Source organism: Chaetura pelagica, unplaced genomic scaffold, assembly GCF_000747805.2.
Source record: "Chaetura pelagica isolate M959 unplaced genomic scaffold, ChaPel_1.0 scaffold191, whole genome shotgun sequence".
Taxonomy (NCBI): domain Eukaryota; kingdom Metazoa; phylum Chordata; class Aves; order Apodiformes; family Apodidae; genus Chaetura; species Chaetura pelagica.
The window spans coordinates 1,210,105-1,233,123 of record NW_009952440.1 but is presented as its reverse complement, the minus strand read 5'-3'; the positions used below and the strand labels follow the sequence as shown (position 1 = coordinate 1,233,123).

Sequence of the window (23,019 nt, the reverse complement as noted above, 5' to 3'; positions counted from 1 at the left end):
GGATTTGCTTCCCAGCACTGCATATTCGGTCAGTAATTGATAGTTCATTGTGCTGCCATATAATTCATGTTTTTTGCAAAACCACAGAGGAGGCATGACTGCCTCCTGGCTAGGGTGAAAGGACCTATTAGGCAACAGGAACTTTGGACCACTGAACTACTCCTTTATGCTGTGCTCTCACATTGCTGGCAGAATCCAAAGTCAGAGAAGTTTTTTATCCTGACTCAACAGTAAGAGACTATAACATAAAAAACAGTATCAAAGGGGAGGATGGTAGAAAAGGAGTTAAGTGGATCAAAACCAGAAGGAATAGGGAAGGAGGTTTGTTCACTCACAGGAATCACTATAAAACCATGCAATCGATTGTTTCATGAGAGGTGCTGAAAAATTAATGCTAGTGAGGACTGACAGCATTGGATTTCAACTGTGCACAGGGAGTATGGATGGAGAGGAGGCAAAACTGCTTATTCCTTGGACCTGTGATAAAGGCAGGTGCATTTCTGCAGGTGTTTCCTGCCTGTTACTGCCCATGATGTTACTGCCTGTAAGAGTCCACAGGCTGTACAGAGAATCACAGAATCTTTCTGGTTGAAAAAGACCTTTAAGATCATCAAGTCCAACCATTAACCCAACTCTACTGAGTCCAGAGCTAAACCATGTTCCTCAGCACCACATCCACACATCTTTTAAACACCTCCAGGGATGGTGATTCAACCACCTCCCTGGGCAGCCTGTGCCAGTGTTTTAATGACACTTTCACTGAAGAAGTTTCTTCTAACACCCTATCTAAACCTACCTTGGTGCAACTTGAGGCTGTTTCCTCTTGTCCTATTCCTTGTTACTGGGGAGAAGAGACCAAGCCCCACCTCGCTACAACCTCCTGTCAGGCAGTTGTAGAGAGCCAGAAGGTCTCTGCTCAGCCACCTTTTCTCTGTGTGTAGGGAGGGGAGAAGTGGAGGATTGCCTTTGAGTGGAAGTTCCTAATTATTCTGTGAAGTGCACCTATAAAAATAATGTCTTAGGAAAAATAACCAACATGTTACCTTTATGGAAAATTAATGCCAATTAAGCCAACCAAGTTTAAAATGTGATCTGTCTTTATTTCAATGAAAATCTCCTTAATCAAAAGCCTGCTTTTCTTCCAATGTCATCAGTACAATGAGACACTGTTTACTAGTCTAAGGCAATAGTTAAGTCTTTAGAATGAGGTTTTTGTATGGGAAATCCGCCACAGTTACATTAAAGTATTATTCCATAGATCTGTACACCAAGCAATAGTTTATGGTTCAAATCAAATCTGATAAATCCCAACTTGGAATTACTGTTAGCTGTGTTGGTGAATGTAATTTTCCAAAATCTATTTTGTCGTTTTGGATTATTTTCTGTGCACAATATGTCACAAGTGTTTATCTTGACAGAAACCAAGATACACTCCTCTCTGTTTTAAAATTAACCATTCGAGTTGAAAAATAACGTATAAGGATGAATTGCTATAATAAACATACGCGTAAGTTATTTTTACATGTCTTTTGTTCAGGTAACTGTAGTCCTCTTGGAAGTTTCCATAAACCTATGGCTGTCCAGATCAGAAGACTTGTTCCAATTAATTGTTGAATGTTCCTTTAATGTGCAAATATATAGAAAATGGCATGTTTGATTATTTGGTTTTATTGGATTCTTTAAGAAAATTTCCGGCAGCACAAAATTTCAAGCCTAAGTGATTAGTGTACTGAAACAATTAGCTTTAAGTAAAAGATTGTCTCAGAAAAGGCTTTTTGTTCACCTTGCAGTTATTGGTTTAACATTTACCTCTAGACTCTATTTAGTGTATTCACCCAGAAATACAAGTTCAACTGTATGATAGAAACTGAAAAAGCTGAGAATACAGACTGTCCTGCCACAGCAGGAAACAGAAAAACTCATCTCTTCCCTTCTCTGACAAGACTCTTCAAAAACAAATTTAAGTTGGTGCTTAATATCTGTATTTTTTTATCTGGCAATGATATAAAATAAATGTCTGTCTTTCCTTCACATGTTAGACAGTTCCCACTATGCAGTGATGTATCTGATGTATTTCAAAGGGAAATGTACTTTTCTGTATTTGTGTTCTACAGTGGGGAGGACGCTTAAGAGCTCAGGTGCCAAGGAGAGTGTAATCTTCATTTCACTTTTTGAAAATGCCAGTTAAAATCCATAAAGGTTCATTTTTACTAAGAATTATTAGTTCCAGGCAGACTTCAGACTCACCCGAGTTACACACCTGAGTGGCACAAGCAATGGGGGGTCTGACATTGGGTATTGGTAAAAATGTCAGCACTGCACCCAGCAAGATGCACACACTCCATCAAATGAAGTCCTGTGTGGGCTTTTTTGTTTGTCCCCTGCAGAACAGACCATGTCTGACCCAGGTGCAGTATGTTGCAATATTCATTAGTCTTGGATGTAAGACTTACGCTGAACAGTGCCACATGCCATTCTAGTTTGTAAGCCTTTTTTAAACATCTCTTCCCAAAAAAATGGAGATTTAAATTTAAGGGAGAATTAATGGCTTTCTGGCAATATATGTGGTTTAGTCTCTAAAACAGTTATGTCTAAAAAGGAGCAGAGTACCACTGGTGTCAGGAACATTGCACAACAGTTTTCAGGAAGGACAGTAGAGGTTGCTAGCCATTTTATCTGTCACAAATAGGAAAAATGCTGCATGGGGGCGAGTATAAGTAGGTCATTGGTTTATGAACCCAGAGCCCTAGTTTCCCAACATTTCTAAAAGTTAATGTGGATGTATATTTAATACGTGTATTTGATTTGCCTGGAAAACTTCCAGAAAATCCCCATCTGGCTATGCATACAGTTTTGTAGATATGAATTATTCCGAGGAGGGTTGACAAGAACATATCCTTATGAAAATTGCTCGTTAGCCTCCAGTTTCAGATACCTTGAGATTGTCAGGCTTTAAAATACACTCTTGGTGCTACAGAGCTGCCTTAAGAGCTGCCATGTAGGGGACAAGTTCAGGGGGTCTGTGGACCACAGTTGTGTCTGTGCTCTTCTTGTGGAGGTAGGATATTGCAAGATGAGGTGACTGCTGGAGCCCAGAGGCTGCAAGGGTGGCTGGGGTTTTACTTAGCAAACTGACTACAAGATATGTTGGAAGAGTCTATTTCCAAATCTCCCATTTAGCTTGTTTTATTTTTCCCTTGAATGGTAGGGTTGGAATCTGGCCTTGCAAAATAGTCATTAGTGCAGCATGCTTTACTTATCATTGTGGGTTTTTGCAATAATAACAGTCCTACCAAGACTCTTCTCTGGATGATTTTTTCCCAGTACTATTTTCAGCAGACATCTTGACAAATATTTCTGTTAGGATTGCCATACTCCTTGCTGGGTATGTTTATTCCCAGTATTGGAATTTTTTATTTGGTTGGTGTTGTGCTCTGTTTTTTGGTGTGTTTTTTTTTCTTGTTGGTTGTATTTTTTCAGAAGATTCTCTTAATTTCCTATGGCACAAAGAAGCACTATTCACATTTAAACTCACCAAACCCTTTAGTGATTCTAGGACTTGCTCCTCCATTAGCGGAGTTTGCATTTGGGAAGGGTAGCAATACATTATCCATTGGAGATTCTGCTGGAGTGTGATGTACATAACCTTTGGAAAAAATTGTTCCTGCCACCAAAAGCTGCACATTCTATAGCTGGCCCAAATCCAGCTTCTTCCTGTTTGGACCCATACTGGGTTTATGCCAGCCAGCTACTGTGTTTCTGTTCCCGTAAAAGGCAGCACTTGGATTTTGCCATTTGGAGTGCTGGACGATGAGGGTGGAAGCAATAAATGAAATGCAGGGAGAGGCATGGTGGGAAAATAGGTAGATCTGGCACTCATTTGGAACAAGCTGCATAAGCCACTATGGCTTAGACACACATGTTCACTGTGACTATTCTAGACCTGTGCCAATAATAACTTGCTTTTACTGCATAGCCTGACATCTTCTTACCTCTCCCCAGCAGCCACCTTCCATCTGCCAGTGACAGCCTCTCTATAAATGTTATTTTCGTCCAAACTTGTCTTGCTTTGAGTGATGCTCGGGACATTGTTGCATTTCTGTTCCTCACCCAGGCTTGTAAGACTTCACTATTTTAATCTTCCTATGTAATCGCACTGAAGTAGGCATGGGTGTAATATTACTGGTGCAGGCAAAAGCCAAAGAGTCCAGGGAGCAGCCAAGTGCCTTTCTGAGGACACACAGACCAGCATTTCCATGGTGTCTGCTGGGGAGCCTTGGGGTGCCAGGGTGAAAGGCATCCCATGGGTCTTCCAAGGGGCTTGTCTTCCTCAGCAGACGCTTTTACCTTCTCCAGACTATGGGATGGAGAGAGGGGGGATTCCCAAAGGCTGTTCACACAGTGGTACAATACTGCACAGGATAATTAACTCTTTTTGGTTGTTTTGGGGAGTTCATTTTTTTATTTATTTGGTTTGGTTTGGTTTTTATAGTGGGATTTTTTTGGTTGGTTGGTTTTTGTTTGTTGGGATTTTTTTAAGATATTTCTGCAGCACAGTGGTTCATCAGCTTCAGGTCTGGAGGAGGCCACTCAACTCCAATGGGGCAGACTGTATCTGTGACGGAATTTGAATCAACTGCGTTGTTTTTTTTTGCTTTGAAGAGAAGTGTCTTTGGATTAATTATTCCTTTTTATTATTTTTTTTTTTAAGTCTAGCTGTTTGCCTGCTATTGATCTGGACTGGTCACCCAAGACAGTTTCGCTAGAGTTTTTGTCTTTCCAGCCAATGATTAAAAGAAAAAGCCCCACGCCTTTTAGTTAAGCATCATGTGTACGAAGTGCTTTCTAGGAATGGCTAGCTTTATCACACTTTTCTTGTCTAGTTTGTCATTGCTAATGCATAATAAACACACAGAAGTTCTGAGGATTAATGACTCAATATGATGAAGTAGTAATTTTCCTTCCTCTGCCCCTGCCCTCAAGGCTTCATTCCTTTTTTGATCCAAACTTCAAAAGAATTGTCCTGAGTGTTCATGTTATCCCATTTTTCATCCCACTCTTCTCATCCCACTTTTCTCCTCTCATTTCTGAAAGCAGTCATACAGAAATCTTAAAAGAAGTATATCTTTTCATGATTTTCTGCTGTTTAAAGGCTTGAAAAGAACAGGGTGGGTTTGATAAGTCTTCACTCCAATTCCAAGCCTTCTGAATCTGCTCATTTTTGTAATGCTGGGAACAGCACTAGAATGCTTACAGGAAGCAAAATAACATCTTACTACACAAATGCTGTCTGGGAGCATGAGTTTTTCTTTCTGCCTTGGTTTTGCAGCAGCCTTAGTAAGCAAATAAGAGTTTTATTATTAGTGTGTTGTCTACCAACTCTTTCTTCTGTCTGTTGAGCACTTCCTGTTAGGAAGAGTCAGTTAAATGTCCCTATCTGTTAGTTAAACTGTGGTGCAGGGAAGCAGAGAAGTAGATGACGTCTGAATAACCTCCCTTTCTGTAGATTTATGTGGTTTATCTGTGAGCAGCAAATGATTCTGTGCTGATCAGTTGCTTTGAAATTTACTGCATTCTACCCTTTGTGCTGGGTACAGCTTTGTTTTAATTCATTCCCCAGTTTCTTAAGCTATAGATTTGGACTTTACTTTTTTTGTTGCTGGCATTCTTTTTGGCTAAGGTAGGAAAGTTTTGTGGGGATTTTATTTTATTTGGTTTTGTTTTGTTTTGTTTTTAATGCAGAAATTGTCTCTAGCCAAAGTCATTAACACTAGTTTTATCAAGTGTTATCTCAGATATTCCTCATATACAATGCTGATTTATTTAATTTGGCCGTGCCTCCTGTTTGCTGGAGGCAAGCAGATGTAACATAGATGGTATGGATGGCACTTTAAAACTCCTAGATCTGGAACTGGGGTTTCCTTCTGTGGTCATTCCTGCCTAGGTTATGTGCCTCTGCTGGGTCTCCTTCACATTATTTAGGTCCCTTATGTGACCCTGTGCTGTACTGTCTTTCACAAAATTTCAATGCTCCTGGCCACACAAGAGAAACTCTTATTTCCCTCAGTGTAGAATTAAAACATGAATCAAAATGGTATATTTTTTTTCCACTGAAGTTGACCTCATTGTTATTTGTTGCTGTACTGACTGGCTGCTCTGCAAGTAGTTCAGCTCCAGTTTGGGTTCACTATTAACTGGCAGTTGTTATTCATGAAATATTTGAAACAAACAGGTAAAATATTCTATATTCCACGAGAGATCTGACTCTTGGTGCAGCCAGTCATCATTCAGGATGATTTTCACCATCACAGGGAGCTTCAGCTGAGGAGCCGAAGACTGAGTTGATGTATAGAGTTCAAGGCACATCTGAACAATGCTCTTAGTCAAATGGTTTGGTATTAGGCAGTTCTGCAGGAAGCAGGGACTTAGACTCAGTAATCCATATGGGTCCCTCACAACTTGAGACACTGGAGGATTCTGTGACTCTACAGAGCAGGTGGCACTTTCCACTCAGCACTGTGGAGCTAACTCCACTGGGCATTGGCGGAAACACACATTAGTTGACATATTGTCAGTGCCACTGTCCACCCCATACTTGACTTTTATACAGATAGGATGTACAATGCCCCTTCTTTTGGCAGTTCAATATTTTTTATAATCACAAAGCTTGTGTGACTTGGGTGTGTGTGTGTAGAGCTTCATGATCAGTGTTAGTTCTACGAGCAGCTGTAGGAAAAACTTTAGGCAGAATATGTTCTGCTGATAAATGGCAGTATTCAGGGTAAACTAATGACTCATTATTCTTTTATATAATTTCATTGTTTCCTCCACAATAGAACATGTCTCTAGCCTAGAAAAACAGAAGCAATTGATAAAATTTAAATGAATATGCTTCCTAGACCTCTAGGACTTCTCACACCCCATCCATCAAGGTCCTCAAGGCCCTTGTGGTATTTTTTCACTAGTAATATCCAAGAGTGCAAGACACATCCTTTCCTGAGAAGTTGCTATGACAAGACATATATTTTTATTGGTTCTCTACATAGTGTTTCACAGTTCTGCAGGTAAATGGTCTGCTTCCTTGGTCTCATTGCATTTTCAACTGGCTTGCAGTCTTTTTCTTCTAGAATAGAGAAAGCATACATTCTAAAGAGTTGCATTAAGCTTGCAACTTGACAGTTTGACAGCACCAAGCCCTCACCATAATTGCTTTCATCAGTTCCCACCAGATTTAGAATGAGCTTTTATTACTGTTGCCTGAATATCTTATTACAATTAGCAATACAGAGTGTGAAAAGGTAGAATGGATTCCTCTTCTCACAGTGGCTGGTGGAAAGCTGGTCAATAAACTATTTTAAAAGCTATGTTGGTTGTTAAACAGCCACACAGTTAAACAGCCTTCTCACTTTGCTGCTTTGTTCCAAATACCTGTCTTGTATCATGATTTTTTCAGGGATCAATATAAATTATTTTATTCTTAAATTAATGTTTCTTTAAAATGTTCTCAGGCTTTAAAAAATGTGAATAGAATCAATATGTCAGCATCTATTAATTTCTGTATTGGTTCTCTTGTATGCTTTACATTGAGACAGACATTGACAATGAATGCTATGTATCTAACAGAGCAATGCAGAAGCAATTATATACAAAGTGAACACACAGATATCACCAATGACACCTAGATAGTGACTAGGATGTGTTTGGGGTTTGATTCCTTTGTTCTGTTTTCAGGGTGTTGTTTGTTTTTTTTGTAAAAACCTAATAGCACACAGAGCCAGGACAGTCTTGTTTTGTTGATTCTTTTCTTCTGTCATTAGTTTTAAAAGACAACAAGCAATAAGATGGCCATATACTTTGGACTGCTGCCTAACCAGTGGGTCCAGACATCTCTGGGTTAAAAAAAGCAAATAGGTTAAAAATACAGTCCACCTACCTCCTGCTAAGGCTTGGGAGGCTGATGGTGCTAAATTGTGTACAAAGAACCTATGCAAAGCAAAATAAAGCCAGTGAGGAAAATCCAGTGTTTTATGAGCAGGCCTATAATCTTTAATGGGCAAAAGCCTATATGTGTATGTTCAATACAGTCAATTATTATGCTACATATTGTTAGTAATAACTCTTTAGGAAGATTCACTGGGGGATTAGGAAGGCTGCATACCAGCAGTGTCATGGAGGGAATTGCAGCTCACCCTGCACTGTGCTGGAGCAAGCAAAAGTGGGAACCCAGCACCTGTGAGATGAGCCCTCAGAGCTGAAGAGCTTTTGTAATTCCACATGCAATCATTTTTAAGTGCCACAGACTTAGTCTTAACTCGGCTCTGAAAGAAGCTGATTTTAATAAAAGGAGAACTATCCTAAGCTTGAACTAAAACCCCAGGCTTCAGACTGAAGTCTGAAAAACTCTTTTTTTTTTTTTTTCTCTAATGATACTAGAAATGTATTCTGTCTACCAAATTTATTGGGAAGCTTTTCAAAAAACTATTTTTATTTATAATAATGTGTTAAAAAGAAAAAAAGAAAAGAAAACACAACAAAACAAACAACAAAAACAACCAAAACAAACAACAAAAAATCCAAACACAACCAACAACAACAACAAAAAAGGCTTTTTAAACAACTAGGTTTTTTAGAGTTTTTGCATCCATTTGTGTAATCTGAACAAGAAATTTTTGTCAGGCTGAGGCAGTTCTGAGGTCTGTTTCAGGTGGGAACTCCAGTCTGTCGTGCTCTTTCACTTTCTCTCCCTCTCTTTTGCAAAGATACCTATTTCAGACATAATCAAGATTAACAATGTTAAAACTGTCACTAGTGTACTTTAGAAAAAGACAATTACTTCCATGCAATGTTGGACTATAAGCCTACTGTCGGTTCTCATTTTTTCTCTGGAAATAAAAACTGGAGACATTGCACAAGGAGATGTACTTGAAAAATGTGCCTTGGTCTTTTCCTGTGTCACAGTGCTGAGGCATGGATAAAACCATGTGGGTTTCCAATACTGGGACCTATTAACAATAGCCCAAGATACAGGTATACTTTTATTTTCAGTGATTCATCTGTGTAGCACACTGGGCTGTTTTACACAGGCAACATCTGTTTCGCATGTAGACAATGATTATTCTGCTCTGATTGACATCCACCTTCTCTTAATAAAGTCCCAGTTGCCCACCTGTATGGTGCTCCCTTTTTCATAATGCATTTGGAAGATAAAGAAATCCTTTAGAGCACAGTGCTGAGACTCCAAAAAGGCAAACTATCTAAATTTTTCAGTGGTGTGGCACCAGCACAATTATCCAGGCTCTCTGCAGATTAAAATTTTATGAAGTTTTTTATTTGAATGCTGGTTTGTACTTGATGGAGGTACATCAGGTTTTTACTAACATATTACAACTGAACATAAAATGTGGCTTAGGCTGTGGAACTGCTTTGTAAAGAAAATTATTGTTCAGTGGTATCTAATAAATTTTGCCACATTTTTTCCCTTTTTGTTGTATTCTATTTTCTGTATTGTTTTTACTATCCTTTTGTATTACCTGCAGAGATTCTTCAAGAGTTTTGGAGTGTTAGACGTTTACACAGGCTTGGGGTGACAAGGCCATTTCGTAAAAGAGAAATGTATTGAATATTACTGAATACACAGAAATTAATCCTGGGCAAGGAAGCCTCCAAAATGCAAATGGTTGAAGGCTGGAAAAGCACTTTTTTCTCTTCAAAGAGCATCTGCTCTTGACTGCTGTTGGAGAAGAGGATCTCAGCAACACTACGTTGACCCAAGGACAACTGTTCTCACATTGCAGATGTCTGGTAAATTATCTTTGTTATTGCCTGTTTAGATTGGCTGGCATAGACCATTTCATCATTGCATAAAAGCACCAATTTCAACCCAATGCAGGCTGAAAATGCAATGCAGTGACCAAAATTGCTGAATGTTTTCCAGTTAGACTGCATGTGAAATAAAATTTACAGGTGTTTATACCTGGTGCCAAATAAGACAGGTGCTGAGCAGGCCTGGGCTGTAAAGCATAAAGTAATCTCTCCAAGTAAGGATGATGAGCATGGGGGTATTGGCAGCCCAAAGGAGCTTGACTGTATGACACCACTATGGCACGTTCTTCTGGTTGCATTTGTGCATATGGTTAGCAGTCTTGAGGAGCCTGAGAGTCCAGCCTCAGATGCCTAAAGTCTATCCCAGACATTGCTCTTAATTTCTTCATTGACTAAGTGTCTCTGAAAGCCTGAAGCCTGAGAAGAAACATCTGGTAGAGGGACTTGTGATTCATGGGCTCTCTGAAACTGCACCTGTATTCTCGGAAAGGTAGTAATCAGAATTTTCCATTTAAAATGCAGGATTGATTGCTACCTCTCAGCTTACCATGCTCATTAATTCATGTCTTGTAACTCCTGCCCATTGGTCAACTCGGTTCCTTTCTCAAAACCAAAACGGGTGGCCTGCTAATGCAGAGACAAATCTTGACTGGTAGCCACTCTGGGCTCCTCTTCCTTCCGCCTTTGGGGACAGATCTGCAGCAATCACTGCACAGTCAGAGCCAGCTGGGGTGTGATTGGTGCTGGCTTGGCACCAGTTAAGTCACTGACCTTCATTACCATAGTACTGGGGGAGGTCTGTGCCTGCATGAGTAAGCTGAGACTGTCCCTTGATCCTGGTACAACACAGATACCAAGAGCGTTCTGCTAGAATAGGAAACCTCTGAAATTTAAGGGCTAAAGGATCTTTGTGTGAATGTGACCATTTGCAGAAATAAAAAACAGAGAGGCACACTGGGAAGAAAAAACCTACTTTGTATAAGGATTTTTGTGAAGGAAACACACAGCCAGTCCTGTCCTTTTATTTAGTTGGGGCTTTGTTGGTTTTGGAGGTAGTACAACCTTTCTTTAAAATCTTATAGTCTAGACTTCTTTGCAGCATTTACCCATTTAGTTTTCTATTTGGTCTATTGTTAAATGCTTCTGGTAAATTACTTACTGCAGATATTGCACCTAACCTGCCCTTGAACACTTCTAGGGCTGGGGCTTCCACAGCTTCCCTGGGCAACCTGTGCCAGTGTCTCAGCACCCTCATAGGAAAGAATTTATTCCTAATGTCTAACCTAAATCTCCCCTGTTCCAGTTTTAATCTATTACCCCTTGTCCTCTTACTACATGCCCTTGTAAAAAGCCTTTCCCCAGCTTTTCTGTATCTCCTTATCTCAGCTATTCTGTATCTCTGTATCTCCACTGGAAGGTACTCTAAGGTCTCACCTTCCAGTCAGTGGGAACTTTACTGGGCTGCCATCAGTTCTCAAATACAATGGATGGTGGCTTAGCAACTTAACCCACCAGTTCCCTCAGGACCTTCAGATGCACCTCATCAGGTCCCATTGACTTCTGCACCTTCAGGTTCTTCAGAGGGTCTCAAACCTGACCCACCCCTTCCATGGGTGGTTCTTTTTTTTTCCAAAGGTTTGATCTTATTTCAGAAAAGTATGAATGAATTCAGATCTGTGACTGGGGGAGGAAGGAGGAACACAGGAGGGGCTGAATGGAAGTTAAGGGACAACAGAAAGGAAAGCACAAGGCTCAGTACTAAAACAATTCTATAGAATCCAACAGAGATCTGTCGGAGACCTGTTGGAGGGGAAAAAAGCTTGTTATACTTTATCTGCTCTACCATCCCTTGTAAATTGAAACCTGCTCCCAGTTTATTCGATTCACTGCTCTCAAATTTATTAAGAGCTTGCTGCTGCTCTATATTTTGAAGTGCATTTTGTCATTAGAAACAGAAGTCATATCCACATATGCGCTTTTCCAAAGTGTTTTTCTGCAATAAGCCAATTATAGTAAATTATCCAAAACCTTCTGAGCGGATCTGTGGATAATAGGTAACATGGGCAGTAATAGGTTTCTGCTTTTACCCAAGTATACATGTACAAATTGTTCAGCATTTTTTAAAGCATTTGTTTAATTCAGTCATAGGAGGTTTTAAAAGGTCATTTCTGGGATTATGTCCACGGATTCTTCTACGACCTTCTAAGAAGAGGATGTTTTAAATTATATGTTGCAATTTAGTAACAATATCAGAGTACCCAAGTCTAGTATTAGGAGGGAAGTTTTCATCACGTGAATAATGAACTAATATGTTTTTCTTTAAGAATAATTTTAGTATTATTAATTTGTGAAGATTTGTGTATCATCCTGTAGCAGTCAATGCAACAGGTGGACCCCAGTGAGTTGCGAGCTGAGGCCGCGGGTCAGCAGACTTTGCAAGCACATCCTTAACTTTAAGCAAACTTAGAAGTCATTCAGGATTTAAACAGCCACTTCATAGCCTCAATGCTGGAAAGCAGTGGAGAACACATGGAACACCTGAAGCACAGTCTAGGTTATAGGATTGCTGGATTTTCCTCCGCTTAAATGCTCTTAGCTTAGTGATTTGATTCAGTGTGGTTTTGCAGTTGTAGCTGCCATCTGCAGGCTTCAGATTTCCAGGTGGAAAACCCATCCCTCTACACTCCACTGCTGTGTGGCAGCTCCAACAGCCGTCTCGGTTCCTTCTGCCCTTGGGAACAACAGACAGAGGAGCAGGAGGACACACGTTTCCTTCGCGAAAAATTGCTTCAGGGGTATTTATTTGCCCCCATTGGTCTCTGACTACTGTTTATGATCACCCAAGGGGATAAGAAAGGGTTAGGGAGAGAAGGCAGCTCCAGAGTTTGGCAGTCTGGAAAAGGGTTATGACACAATTTAGCCGGTGCTGGTGTTATATAAATGTATATGTGATGAATAGCGCTTAACGACTATGAGAAATGGCTTCTGGCATTTGCCAATAAATTCACAATGTACTGGATTTATGAAAGACCTTGACAAAATTCCTAAACAAACCAAATTTTCCTTTACTATATACCCTTGTAGTTATGACTAAGAGATTTGTGTTTTTTTCCCAGTGAAGGCAGTGGTGCTAGTATGTCCGTGAAAGTAAATGTGGTCTAGTTTATTTAAGGAAGGAGTTTAAGTGGAAATGAGCCACAGAAATGTGTGCCACTTGTCTAAAACAAACATGGTTTAGGCTTTTCCTCATAAGTGACATCTATTATTACATTTTTAAGTAGATCTTTGTTAGTAAGTATCTGCAAATGTGTTTGATTAGATGAGAAAGTCCAAGACTATATTTATATTACTAAACCAGAATGTTCCTTTTCAATAAGGGCCTGCACCTGTGCCTATTAACTGAATTTAATTGGAAATTCTTAAGTGAATGGATACAACTCCCTAAAAAAGTACTGTCAGCATTGTTCATTTACATGACATGTTGTCTGTGCAGCCATTTTAGACATTACTTATGGTTTTCTGAGGATCTTCAGACAATCTGATTCATGGGACCAAAAAAATAGAGTGAATGATTAATAATGTTGAGAATGGACCTAGATCAGTCATTGGAAGTTGTATCAATATTAAACTTGCTGTCATTAAGTGATATATGAGTATCTTCTCAGTGTAACAGATTTGTCTGCAAGTTTGTTCTTGCTGCAATCACTATATCAACTTCTATGATGTTTAAGGAATTCACATTTCGCTTTTTTCCCTCAAGGATTTGAGTGGTAAATGAAAAAAACAAAACAAACAAGTATATAAGCATAAATCAAAATTATCCCCCATTTGATAGTTTCTTGTTGTAGAGAACAAAGAGTGGTGCTTGCAAGGGTTTAAGACAGTGCTTAGCAATTGTCCTCTCTTTTTAAGTTTTGCTTTAAGTTTTGTTTATTGAGAGAATTCCAGACTTATCTTATTGCACAGTGACTGTGATCATTGCAGGTGTAGTTGCAGCTTGGCTTTCAGCCAGAGGTGGAAGCTTATTAAGGAACATTGATTCCCTGGCTGAACATCAAATTTGTGGATGCTGCATTGAAAATATTCTTCATTAATTGTGTAATTGAACAAGTTTATTGTTATCATTAATTGTCAGCTGATCTTGAGAATGGACTGTTTGCTTAATAAACTGAGCACAGGAAAATGCCACACATGAAAGGTTCTCTAAGAGGGGTGGAAACAGTATCCATTAAGCTAGAAATAATTCTCCTTGCCTATTTCTTGAGTGGTTTTCTCACCAGTCTGTGGCTTTGTGTTGGGACCAGATACCACTTGGGCTCTGATGATCTCTGATACCAATGTTCTCTTTAGATTATTGAAATGGGCAGAAAAAAAAATCAGTCTCTTCATCAACCGACCATCAGCTGTAATCTCAGATCATGAAGGTGATTGTATCCAGCAATGCTGGAGTTTACATTTTGCAAGATCAGTTAGAAATATATGTGTTTGCTTTCATATTATTTCTAGGAATGAATGCCAGAGAAGACTATATCTGGTAACTGAATCCTCATAATACTGCCAAAAACCCAAACCAAATTGTTGAGTTACATTTTCAATTTTAAATTGAATTAAAACGAAAAATAGCTTTATCATTTACCTTATTTTATAGTCATTGCAGCGTTTCTTTAAAGGGGAATGTCATTGCATATTTAATCATGTCACTTGAATTTAGTCTACTTAATGTTTCTAATATTCAACTTTAAAGTCTGTCTGTACATAGTGTTCTTGATGCATCAGTTCATGTAAGAGGCTTTTCCCCCTCCTCCATTACACCATTTCTTTTCCTTTCATGGTTGAACTTCCCTCTTTTTGGCCAGCAGCCACAAGCAGTCAGTATGATGTCTCCCAAGAGCTCACACCTCAGGGCACTGGTTACTCAAGGCCAAGGTTTTATGTAGAGCCATGAGCTTTACTCAAAGCTCCTTTCATAATCCTTCCTTAATTATGAGGCTGATGAGTACCTTGCTTCTGAGGACTTTCTGTGGAGATTATGTTTATGCAGCCAGGACAGCAGATTGCTGATAAATCAAAGAATTCAAGTTTTTCTCTCGAGGTAGATGAAAGGTAACATCTCTGGAGAACAAATGTTGCTCTAAGTTTTTGCCCTGCTGATCACAACGCGTTCATTAGTGTTTGAGGTGCCTCACCTGTGTTCCTATGTTAATGCGGTAATAACTACCAAGTCTCTGTTTATGAGCTGCTGTTGCCATGTATTTTTATGGTACCAAGGAAAGTATGTATCTGATTATATCCTCTCTTGATATCTACATCTGATATTAAACCTTTGTTTTTTCAGATTAATAACAAAAAATAACTGTTAAACTGAGCGGAGGAAAGATATACACAGTGAGAAATCCAGCCTTTTCCTAAAATACTGCTACACATCTGGGAAAGCTGCAATCTCTCAATGAAAAAATGTCAGTTTTTCATTGGAACTGCTTACCTTAATTACTAAAAAATAAGACAAATAATGTAATGGTCCAAGGACATGAGTCTGCCTCCTAGATAACTTAAACTTCTTCTGAAATTTTTTTAGCTATGTTAATTTGCAAGGCTATTTCTTTTTTCAAATCCCATGAGAGCTGCTGGAGAATAAAGTTGAATAAAAACTAGAGTAAAATCATAACCACAATGTGCTGGGCTGGCTATACAAGCAAAGTTAAGTGCAAGAACCTTTCATCTTTCCAGCAAGAAGTACTTCAGGATGAGAAGTTGTGCTGATGTTGCAGCCTGTGATCTGATTCACCTGTAGCACAGCTACAACTTGCTTGATCTTTTTGCCACTGGCAAACACTTTTTGTGTCATTTGCAGCAGTCACACATTATTTTCTACTTCATAATGCTTCACAAATGCTGTCTTGTGGAACTGTCCATTTGTTGCATCAGGAGAGATGTTGTGCAGGTCTCATATGGTGTCTGTGTGAAATCAAGAATACTTCAACACAAGAAACTAATGGGAGTGGTCCATCTGTCCTGAAAAAAAAAAAAAAAAAAAAAAAGTTGTTGTGTTTTCTTCCCAGCTATGCAAAGCCATCACTTTGTATGGCTTTGAGTTTCCGTGCTGTTTAGTTAAGTACTAAAGTGTTGCATGTCTTCTGTTTCCTATGGCTCTTACTCAGCTGTGGAAAGAAATACCGAGTAATGTAACCACTTTCTTCCAAATATTGGGCCAGAATCTCAGCTGGTGTAAGTCAGCAGAGCTCCGCTGACATTATTAGTGCTCCAGTGATTCACACCAGCTGTGAATCTGGTCTTCTGTCTCAAATTATGAAGGGCTTGAATTAAATGTCAGGAAATATGAAATGATCTCTTATAGTCAGCAGTTCTCCAGATGTGCTAATGGAGTTTAAGTTTACCAAAAGGCAAGACTTCAAAAAGTGATCCAACAGAAGAATAAACTTACAAGAAGAATGCCTTATTTACAGGCTTTTTGGCAAGAGAGGACTATACAGCTCTGCAATTTAACAATATTAACTCAATTATGCATTGGGATATGGTAATACAGCTTCAGTGAGAACCCAAGATTCAAAATAATTTCACTGCACAAAGCAAGCTGTTGGCGTTCAGTGAATAATTGCCATGCAAACAGGAATAATCAAGTCTTAAAACAAAAATTAAGTTGCTAATTAACTTTGTGTAAAGACCTTACTGCTTCCACTTTGCAAGCGTAGTTGGGTTTGTTCACAGGAATGGTGTGAATTTATTCACAGCTTTTGGAGGCTAAATGAGGACTGTGTTGTTACTAGAATACAGAAGCTTAATAGTTCTAGCTGTGTAATGTTAAAATTCAGCAGTGATTTGCCTTATAGATGTGATCTCATGTATAGTGTTGAAAACAGTTATTTTAGCCAAAGAGGATAAAATTGTTGATATTGCTTAAATGCTGTGAGGCTTACTGTTCAAAATCAGAAAATGCTGGAAGAGGCAACACCTCAAAGTTAACAAATGTGGTATCTCAGGAGTCTTATAGTCTCACATGCCTAGTCCTGTTTGGTTATATGGCGTAGGAGCCACTCTATAAAAAATGTTTGGTACCTGAAATGTACTATGGTGGTACAGATGTCTTCTCAATCTAATTTATTTGCTGATGAGACCCTTCAGAATTAATTAAAATGATCAGTGTGTGGCTCCACACTGTGTGATTTACATATATTCCCACTGGAGAATTAATGCTTTAGGCAGACCTAGAAAGGTAGAAGAACTCATCTTCAATAGGTACACTTAAGCATCACACTGTGTTGAGGTATGATACCTATGTTTTTAAAAAAATTAAGGTACCAATAAGTTGATTGCTAGCAATCACAATAGCATGGAGTGATCTTGCTAACCAGAGGTTGCTGACTAAAAGTCCAGCTGGCCAATTTCTGGCCAGTTTGTTTCATAGTCAGTCCAAGAAGCTTTTGAAGAGACATACATCTGTTTAGTTGTCACTGAATACCAAAAGGAAAAAAAAACACAACCCACACACAAAAACAAATAAACAAAACAATTACAAAAAGACAAACTAAACAATTACCAAAAAAAAAAAACAAACAAAAAACAAATCCAAACAAACAAGGCTGCAATTTATTTCAACCTGAAGGAAAGCATTTTGGAAGAATTTGCAGGGAAAACTCATTAGTCTTCCAGCAAAAGTAACTATCATAATCTGAATATACCAGTACATTTAATTTAAAGTGGTTTGCAGAACTGGAGTGACAGGGTAGTGAGGAAATCTTTCTGAATACTGGAGAGCACTTAGAAAGTGACAGCATCCAAGACTCAGCCTTTACTGGGTTTTTACTGATTCTCCATGAGCATGGGGGGCTCCACCTCAAGATGAAAATCATTCCGCAAGTCCACAGGAGGAAACATTGTACTGAGAGCTCTGAACTTTCAAAGACTTGACAAAGTGGAAGTGTCAGAGGCTCTGAATCATATAGTGGCTGGGGTCTTAGGAAGGTCATTGCAGTTTGAAGATCAAATTGTTTTATAAAAACATTCATCTTTCTAGAGATTTCTAGGTAGGGGTTCTGGAAAACTTGGTTCTAAATCAGTTTGAAAACAATTTTTTAAAAGGAAAAATGTTTCATTAACTATATTTGCTCTACAGTGTGGAGCAGTTGAAGGCAAATGCTTGAATTAGTCTGAAAATTAAGATTGTTTTTTGCATGCTTCATTGCACTAAGCCCTCATATGGCAGTATTTGAGAGAAACACTTTCCATAATTTCTGTCACATTCTTCCCATCCTGGTGGCTGATGTGTTGGCCTTGGTAATGCATGAGTTTTTCACCTTCTGGCAGATTACACCAGTGGAATACACCTGGGCATGAAGCCATCAACCCATATGAAATTCCAACTGGTCCAAACTCCTACAATACAAACACACCAGGTCTACTCCTTACTTCCTACCCTGATTCCCTACAACATATGAGCCAAGACTAAGAGGTTACATCTTGTTTTCAAACTTTTAATATCTTCTTAGCAAAGACACCCAAATCTGTGATCAATGATTCTCCTTTTAAAGCTCGCAGCAGTAAAGTTGTCTGTGCAGGACTGAAAAATTTCAATGGATTCAGCCTATACATATGAGAATAATTCCTAAAGGGATGGGAAGCTGTTGCAAATGCCAATTTTTGAAAACACAATATACCTCACCTCCAGAGGCAGAGGCACAGAGATGTCTTTACCAGAGCATAATCTCAGAGAGGAGAAACAGTGAACATGTGTAGCTCAGAGACATTTAGATTACCTGTGTTGATGAGGACAGTAAAAGAGTGATAAATAGGACTGACTGATACAGAGAAGCATGTTAGTTCATGTCATGGATGTCCAATTCGGGCATGAAGTTTTCAGGTAGGACACTGTGGTGTCTGAGGGAAAACCTGCACCTTAGCATACAAGTATTGGTGAATGGTGAGTGCTTCTATTTGCATATATTCATAGCAAATGTAAGCATAGCATATGTATGGAGGGAAGGCAAGTGATGTGAAAGTCCTCAAATACCTGGATTTATGCATTATGGAAGGTTTTTCTTTATTTGCCTTTATTTTCTTCTGCTCTACTGTTTGGGGAGAAGCTTGCATCTTTGGGATGTGGACTTTTAACTCAGTCTCATTCTTCATATTCCTCCATGTCAGACTGATGGACAACAGACACATGCTGAGCTCCAGGAAAAAAATAAAGAACAGTTAACAGAACATCATTCTGTGCAGTAGTAGAAGAGCAGGCCCCTTGAATATTTTCAGTGTTTTTTCTCTCTCCCTAGCTCTCCATATGGAAATTGTGGGTGAAATGTTCATTCTCAAGGTCCTAAAAATTGTAACAAAATAGCCGAAGCCTTGACATTTATAAGCTGAATTTCATCTGTTCGTTTTGCCATTGCCATCTCAGCAAGTAATGAGGTCTTACAAAACCACTTTTCTCGTATGTGTAACCTTAACAAAAAGCTCAGAATTCACTATTAAATGGTTACCGTGGTGGTGTGTATGTTGGAATTGTTTATATCTATATCTAAGTTTGTTTCAAATCGCTTTACTTTGTATTTTCAGACCTGATGTAGCCTCACAGAAGACATCAGGCAAGCAGTCGCTGGATGTGATGTCTCTTGAAACATTGGAAAACACTTGTGAGCCAGAGGACCTCTTTGGTGACATCTAGCTGCATGTTGGCTGAGAAACTGAGAGACTGACACTTCTAATAGAGATGAGTTATAAAACTAAAAGGTTTTGTTATAGACCCTGAGCCAGAACCTTTACTCTGAGCTAGCACTGGATGACATGTTGCTCTAATACCCTTGCATTGCACTTGTCTCCATTGTTGTAGACCCCTGGCCTGCTAGGCTTGATTGGTGAAGGCCTTCAAATCAGTTTAGTCTCTGTGAAGATCTTTTATCATGTATAGATTGGAAACGAGAGAACCATGGCAGCATTTTTACACCCTCACAGTCTCTGGCTGCTGATTGTGTCTGGGATAAACTGATTTCCAGATGACCCCAGAAATTAAGTCAGACATAAAGAAGATTAAAGCTAGCACTGTACTCACCTTGTCTACACTTCCTTTCTAGAGAAGCTCACCTTAGATATGGTCTAGCTAAATCATCTTAAACTTTGATTGATACAGCTTCCTAAACTGTGAGTTTCAAATGTTATCTTCTGACATGAGACATCCAAAGAAATGTTGTTTCATTTTTTAATGCAGGTTCTCTGTGGCATTATGCATTATTAAGTATTCTTGCTTTTGGAAGTAAATTGCTTATAAAGTCAATATTTACTCTATTTTAACTTTCTGTAGAAATCCATAGCCTTTAAAAATGTAATTTTTGACACTTTTTCTTGAGATGATTTCTAAAAAACAAATAAAATGCATTCTAAAAATACATCAGTTTTTGTGTTATTTACTTAGACAATTTATAAATATAGGGACTAATTTGCAATGTTTGTTGATGCATTACCTTTTCCTGCTCCAAACTGATGTATTCATTTAGATTTAAGGCTTCATTGAAGAAAAACTTGGCAACTTGTATTTGCCTTCAGCAGTCAAAATCAAGTTTACTGAACTAAGCATGCATGTCAGGTTTCTGTTTCACAGTTTTAAGCCCCTGAATCAATTCTCATTTAGGGCAGAGGAGGCCAGTTCTTCTTTCTCACAAACAATGTGATCCAGCAAGGGTTTTAAGCATGTGAGTAGTCCCATTGAAGTCAGCAGGACTAGGCAACATAGTCCTGCTTATGTGCTCTGTGGCTTGCAATGGTCCTTGGAAGCTATGTGGTATTTTTTAAATGGCAGCTGATATAGGCCCTGATTCTGCCAAAATTCAATCCTGCATTTAACTGAAGGCGTCCTTGCCAGCATTTGCAGGATTGAGGCCTCATTTAAGAACCTACATGAGGCTCTGGGAATATTATATTTAAGCATTCCTTTCTGAAAAACATGGTCACAGCATTTTAAATTCACAAAGGGCTTTGGGACAATGTTATAAATCACAGAGTAAAAACATGGATGGCCAAAATATTTTGCTTGCTACAAAGCCTTTGTGCCTGAGAAATGACAGGACCACAAAAGACCTATTCATACACCCATTCATAGACATTGCCTGATTTAAAATCTTCCAGTGCTGATCTGACAATGCTTTCAGCAAAAGCTTGTATATAGTTTCAGTTTTAATGTGAAAATGTTCCATGACTTAACCTGAAACACAAGAGCTTAGTTTGTGCTTGCAGCAGAAAATGAAAGTAAATGGATCTCAACATCCTGCAAAAATCTGTTTTTAAGAAACTGTTTGTTTCTAATAGTAAAATATTGTTATATCAATAGGAAATGTTACATACAATTGGCAGATATAGTAAAGTCTGTCTGAATGTTTATTCTTTGCTCTTTTTTTGATGTTTATAGAATCAAGTCAGGAGTTGAGCAGAAAATTATGGTAGATACATACTTTGGACTGTGTGATCACAGGTGGGTTATCTATGTAGGTAGCCATGTTATGGAGCCAGTTTCCAGTCATCTGAGACTGTTTGTATACACAGGAACACATCCTCTCCCCTCAACACCTGCTTACTTATGCCAGTCTCCACAACCATGTAAGAAGTGTTAAGGAAATGCTTTTTTTTGGAAAGTTTATATGAGAAACCATTGTTTTTCTGCTGATAAAGTTCCATTTTCCAGTTGACTTTTAAGACTTTTTGACTACCAAAATGAGCACAAATTATTTATGAGAGCAGAGGGTAGTATTGCAAGAGCTGCAGAAAATCAGTGAAACTTCTTTATGATGCATATTTGTCCACAAAAAGTGGACACAATACACTTTATTGTCAAAATAAATAATTTATTTGTCCAAGAAAAGCTGGGATCTTTGCTCTCCCTCCATGCTGATGGAGTTCCTGCTGCAGGGGTTTTCCAAGCCTTACAGACCAGGTTTCCCTTGTGAGTCAACAGGCAGAGCTTCTCTTCATACATCTACTGTCATGTTCACCTGTTTCACAATGATGTAGCATCTGCTAGTTTATATTCATGCTGTGATCCACCATAGTGCTTGGATTCCTCTGTTCAGAGTTAGTGGGTAGTCACTAGTTTTTCTGTTCTGTGTTTGTGCAGCTGACTGTTTTATATGGGTTTAGTAGCTGAAATTTAACTGTATTGACTGGTTGGAATCAGCATTTTTATAGCGGATTTCCCTAGTTTGTCAAGATTATTTTGAAGGTTCATTCTTCCTCAATTTGGTATTCTGGTTGAAGGTAGTAATTTCATTCTTCATTGCTATCATCCAGATCATTAACGAGAACATTAACCGGTTCTGCATTGAACCCTCACTCCATTCATCCTTCTGATTAGTAGAGATACTAAACTTAATTTGTGAACATGGTTTTCTAACCCACCCTTTGGAAGACTGTTTTCCAGGTGTGCCTATAAAACAGTCATGTGAAGCAGCCTGACATGAGATGTCAGTCAATTACTTCTCCTCTGACGAAAATATTTTAGTGATGACAGAAGAAAAATTAGAGAGACATGGCCACAAATGTTTTTTCAAGAGAGGAAATTAACCAAAATTAGGAAACACAGATCAAATTGCAAGGGCCATCCTTAATTAATACTTCTCTTTGATATTAGTCTGTAAATTATTTCCTAGGTAAATTTTTTCTTCAGCTTAAACTGTGCTGTTGGGGAAGATCTCCCATGTAGTTGTTTTACAGGAGGAAAACCATGCTGTCTTTCATTAAAAGTTTAGACTCATCTAGAGTTTTATACTTTTAACGTAACTGCTTAAACAGAATGTATCTTTTTGTGCATAGTAATTTGACGTCTGGGTTTATCCAGCAAATCTTTCAGTTCAAAAAGACTTACAGTTGTTATTTTTCAAGAGACAAAAAAGTTGGTCTGAACCTAAAAGACCCACCCTATTTTCTTGAAGAAGATCTGTATAGATTGTTGCCTTTGGGATTAAAATACTATTTTCATTTTGAGATAATGTTTTGGCAAGCTATATCACTATTTCAACTCCCTTCTCACTGTTATTCCCAAAAGTAGACACCTGTGTGTATATACATGTGTAATAGATATATTTTTCCTCCTTGGTTTATACCTGTATAAAAGATTGTGTGTATAAACATGATTCCCTTGAAATGCTTACTGTAGTTTAGCTGGCTTTGACAGCTTCTGCAGTTTGATATAGCAGCCTA

The 23,019-nt window shown here is 38.6% G+C and overlaps 1 protein-coding gene across 1 annotated transcript in view; it reads left to right on the top strand.

The window, feature by feature from the left end:
* Positions 1–19,501, top strand: part of XRCC4 (X-ray repair complementing defective repair in Chinese hamster cells 4) — a 163,562-nt gene extending 144,061 nt beyond the window's left edge. The window contains exon 7 of the mRNA XM_010008398.1: positions 19,393–19,501. Coding sequence (XP_010006700.1) covers positions 19,393–19,501 — 109 coding nt within the window. The remainder of the gene's footprint in view (positions 1–19,392) is intronic.
* Positions 19,502–23,019: the final 3,518 nt, after the last annotated feature.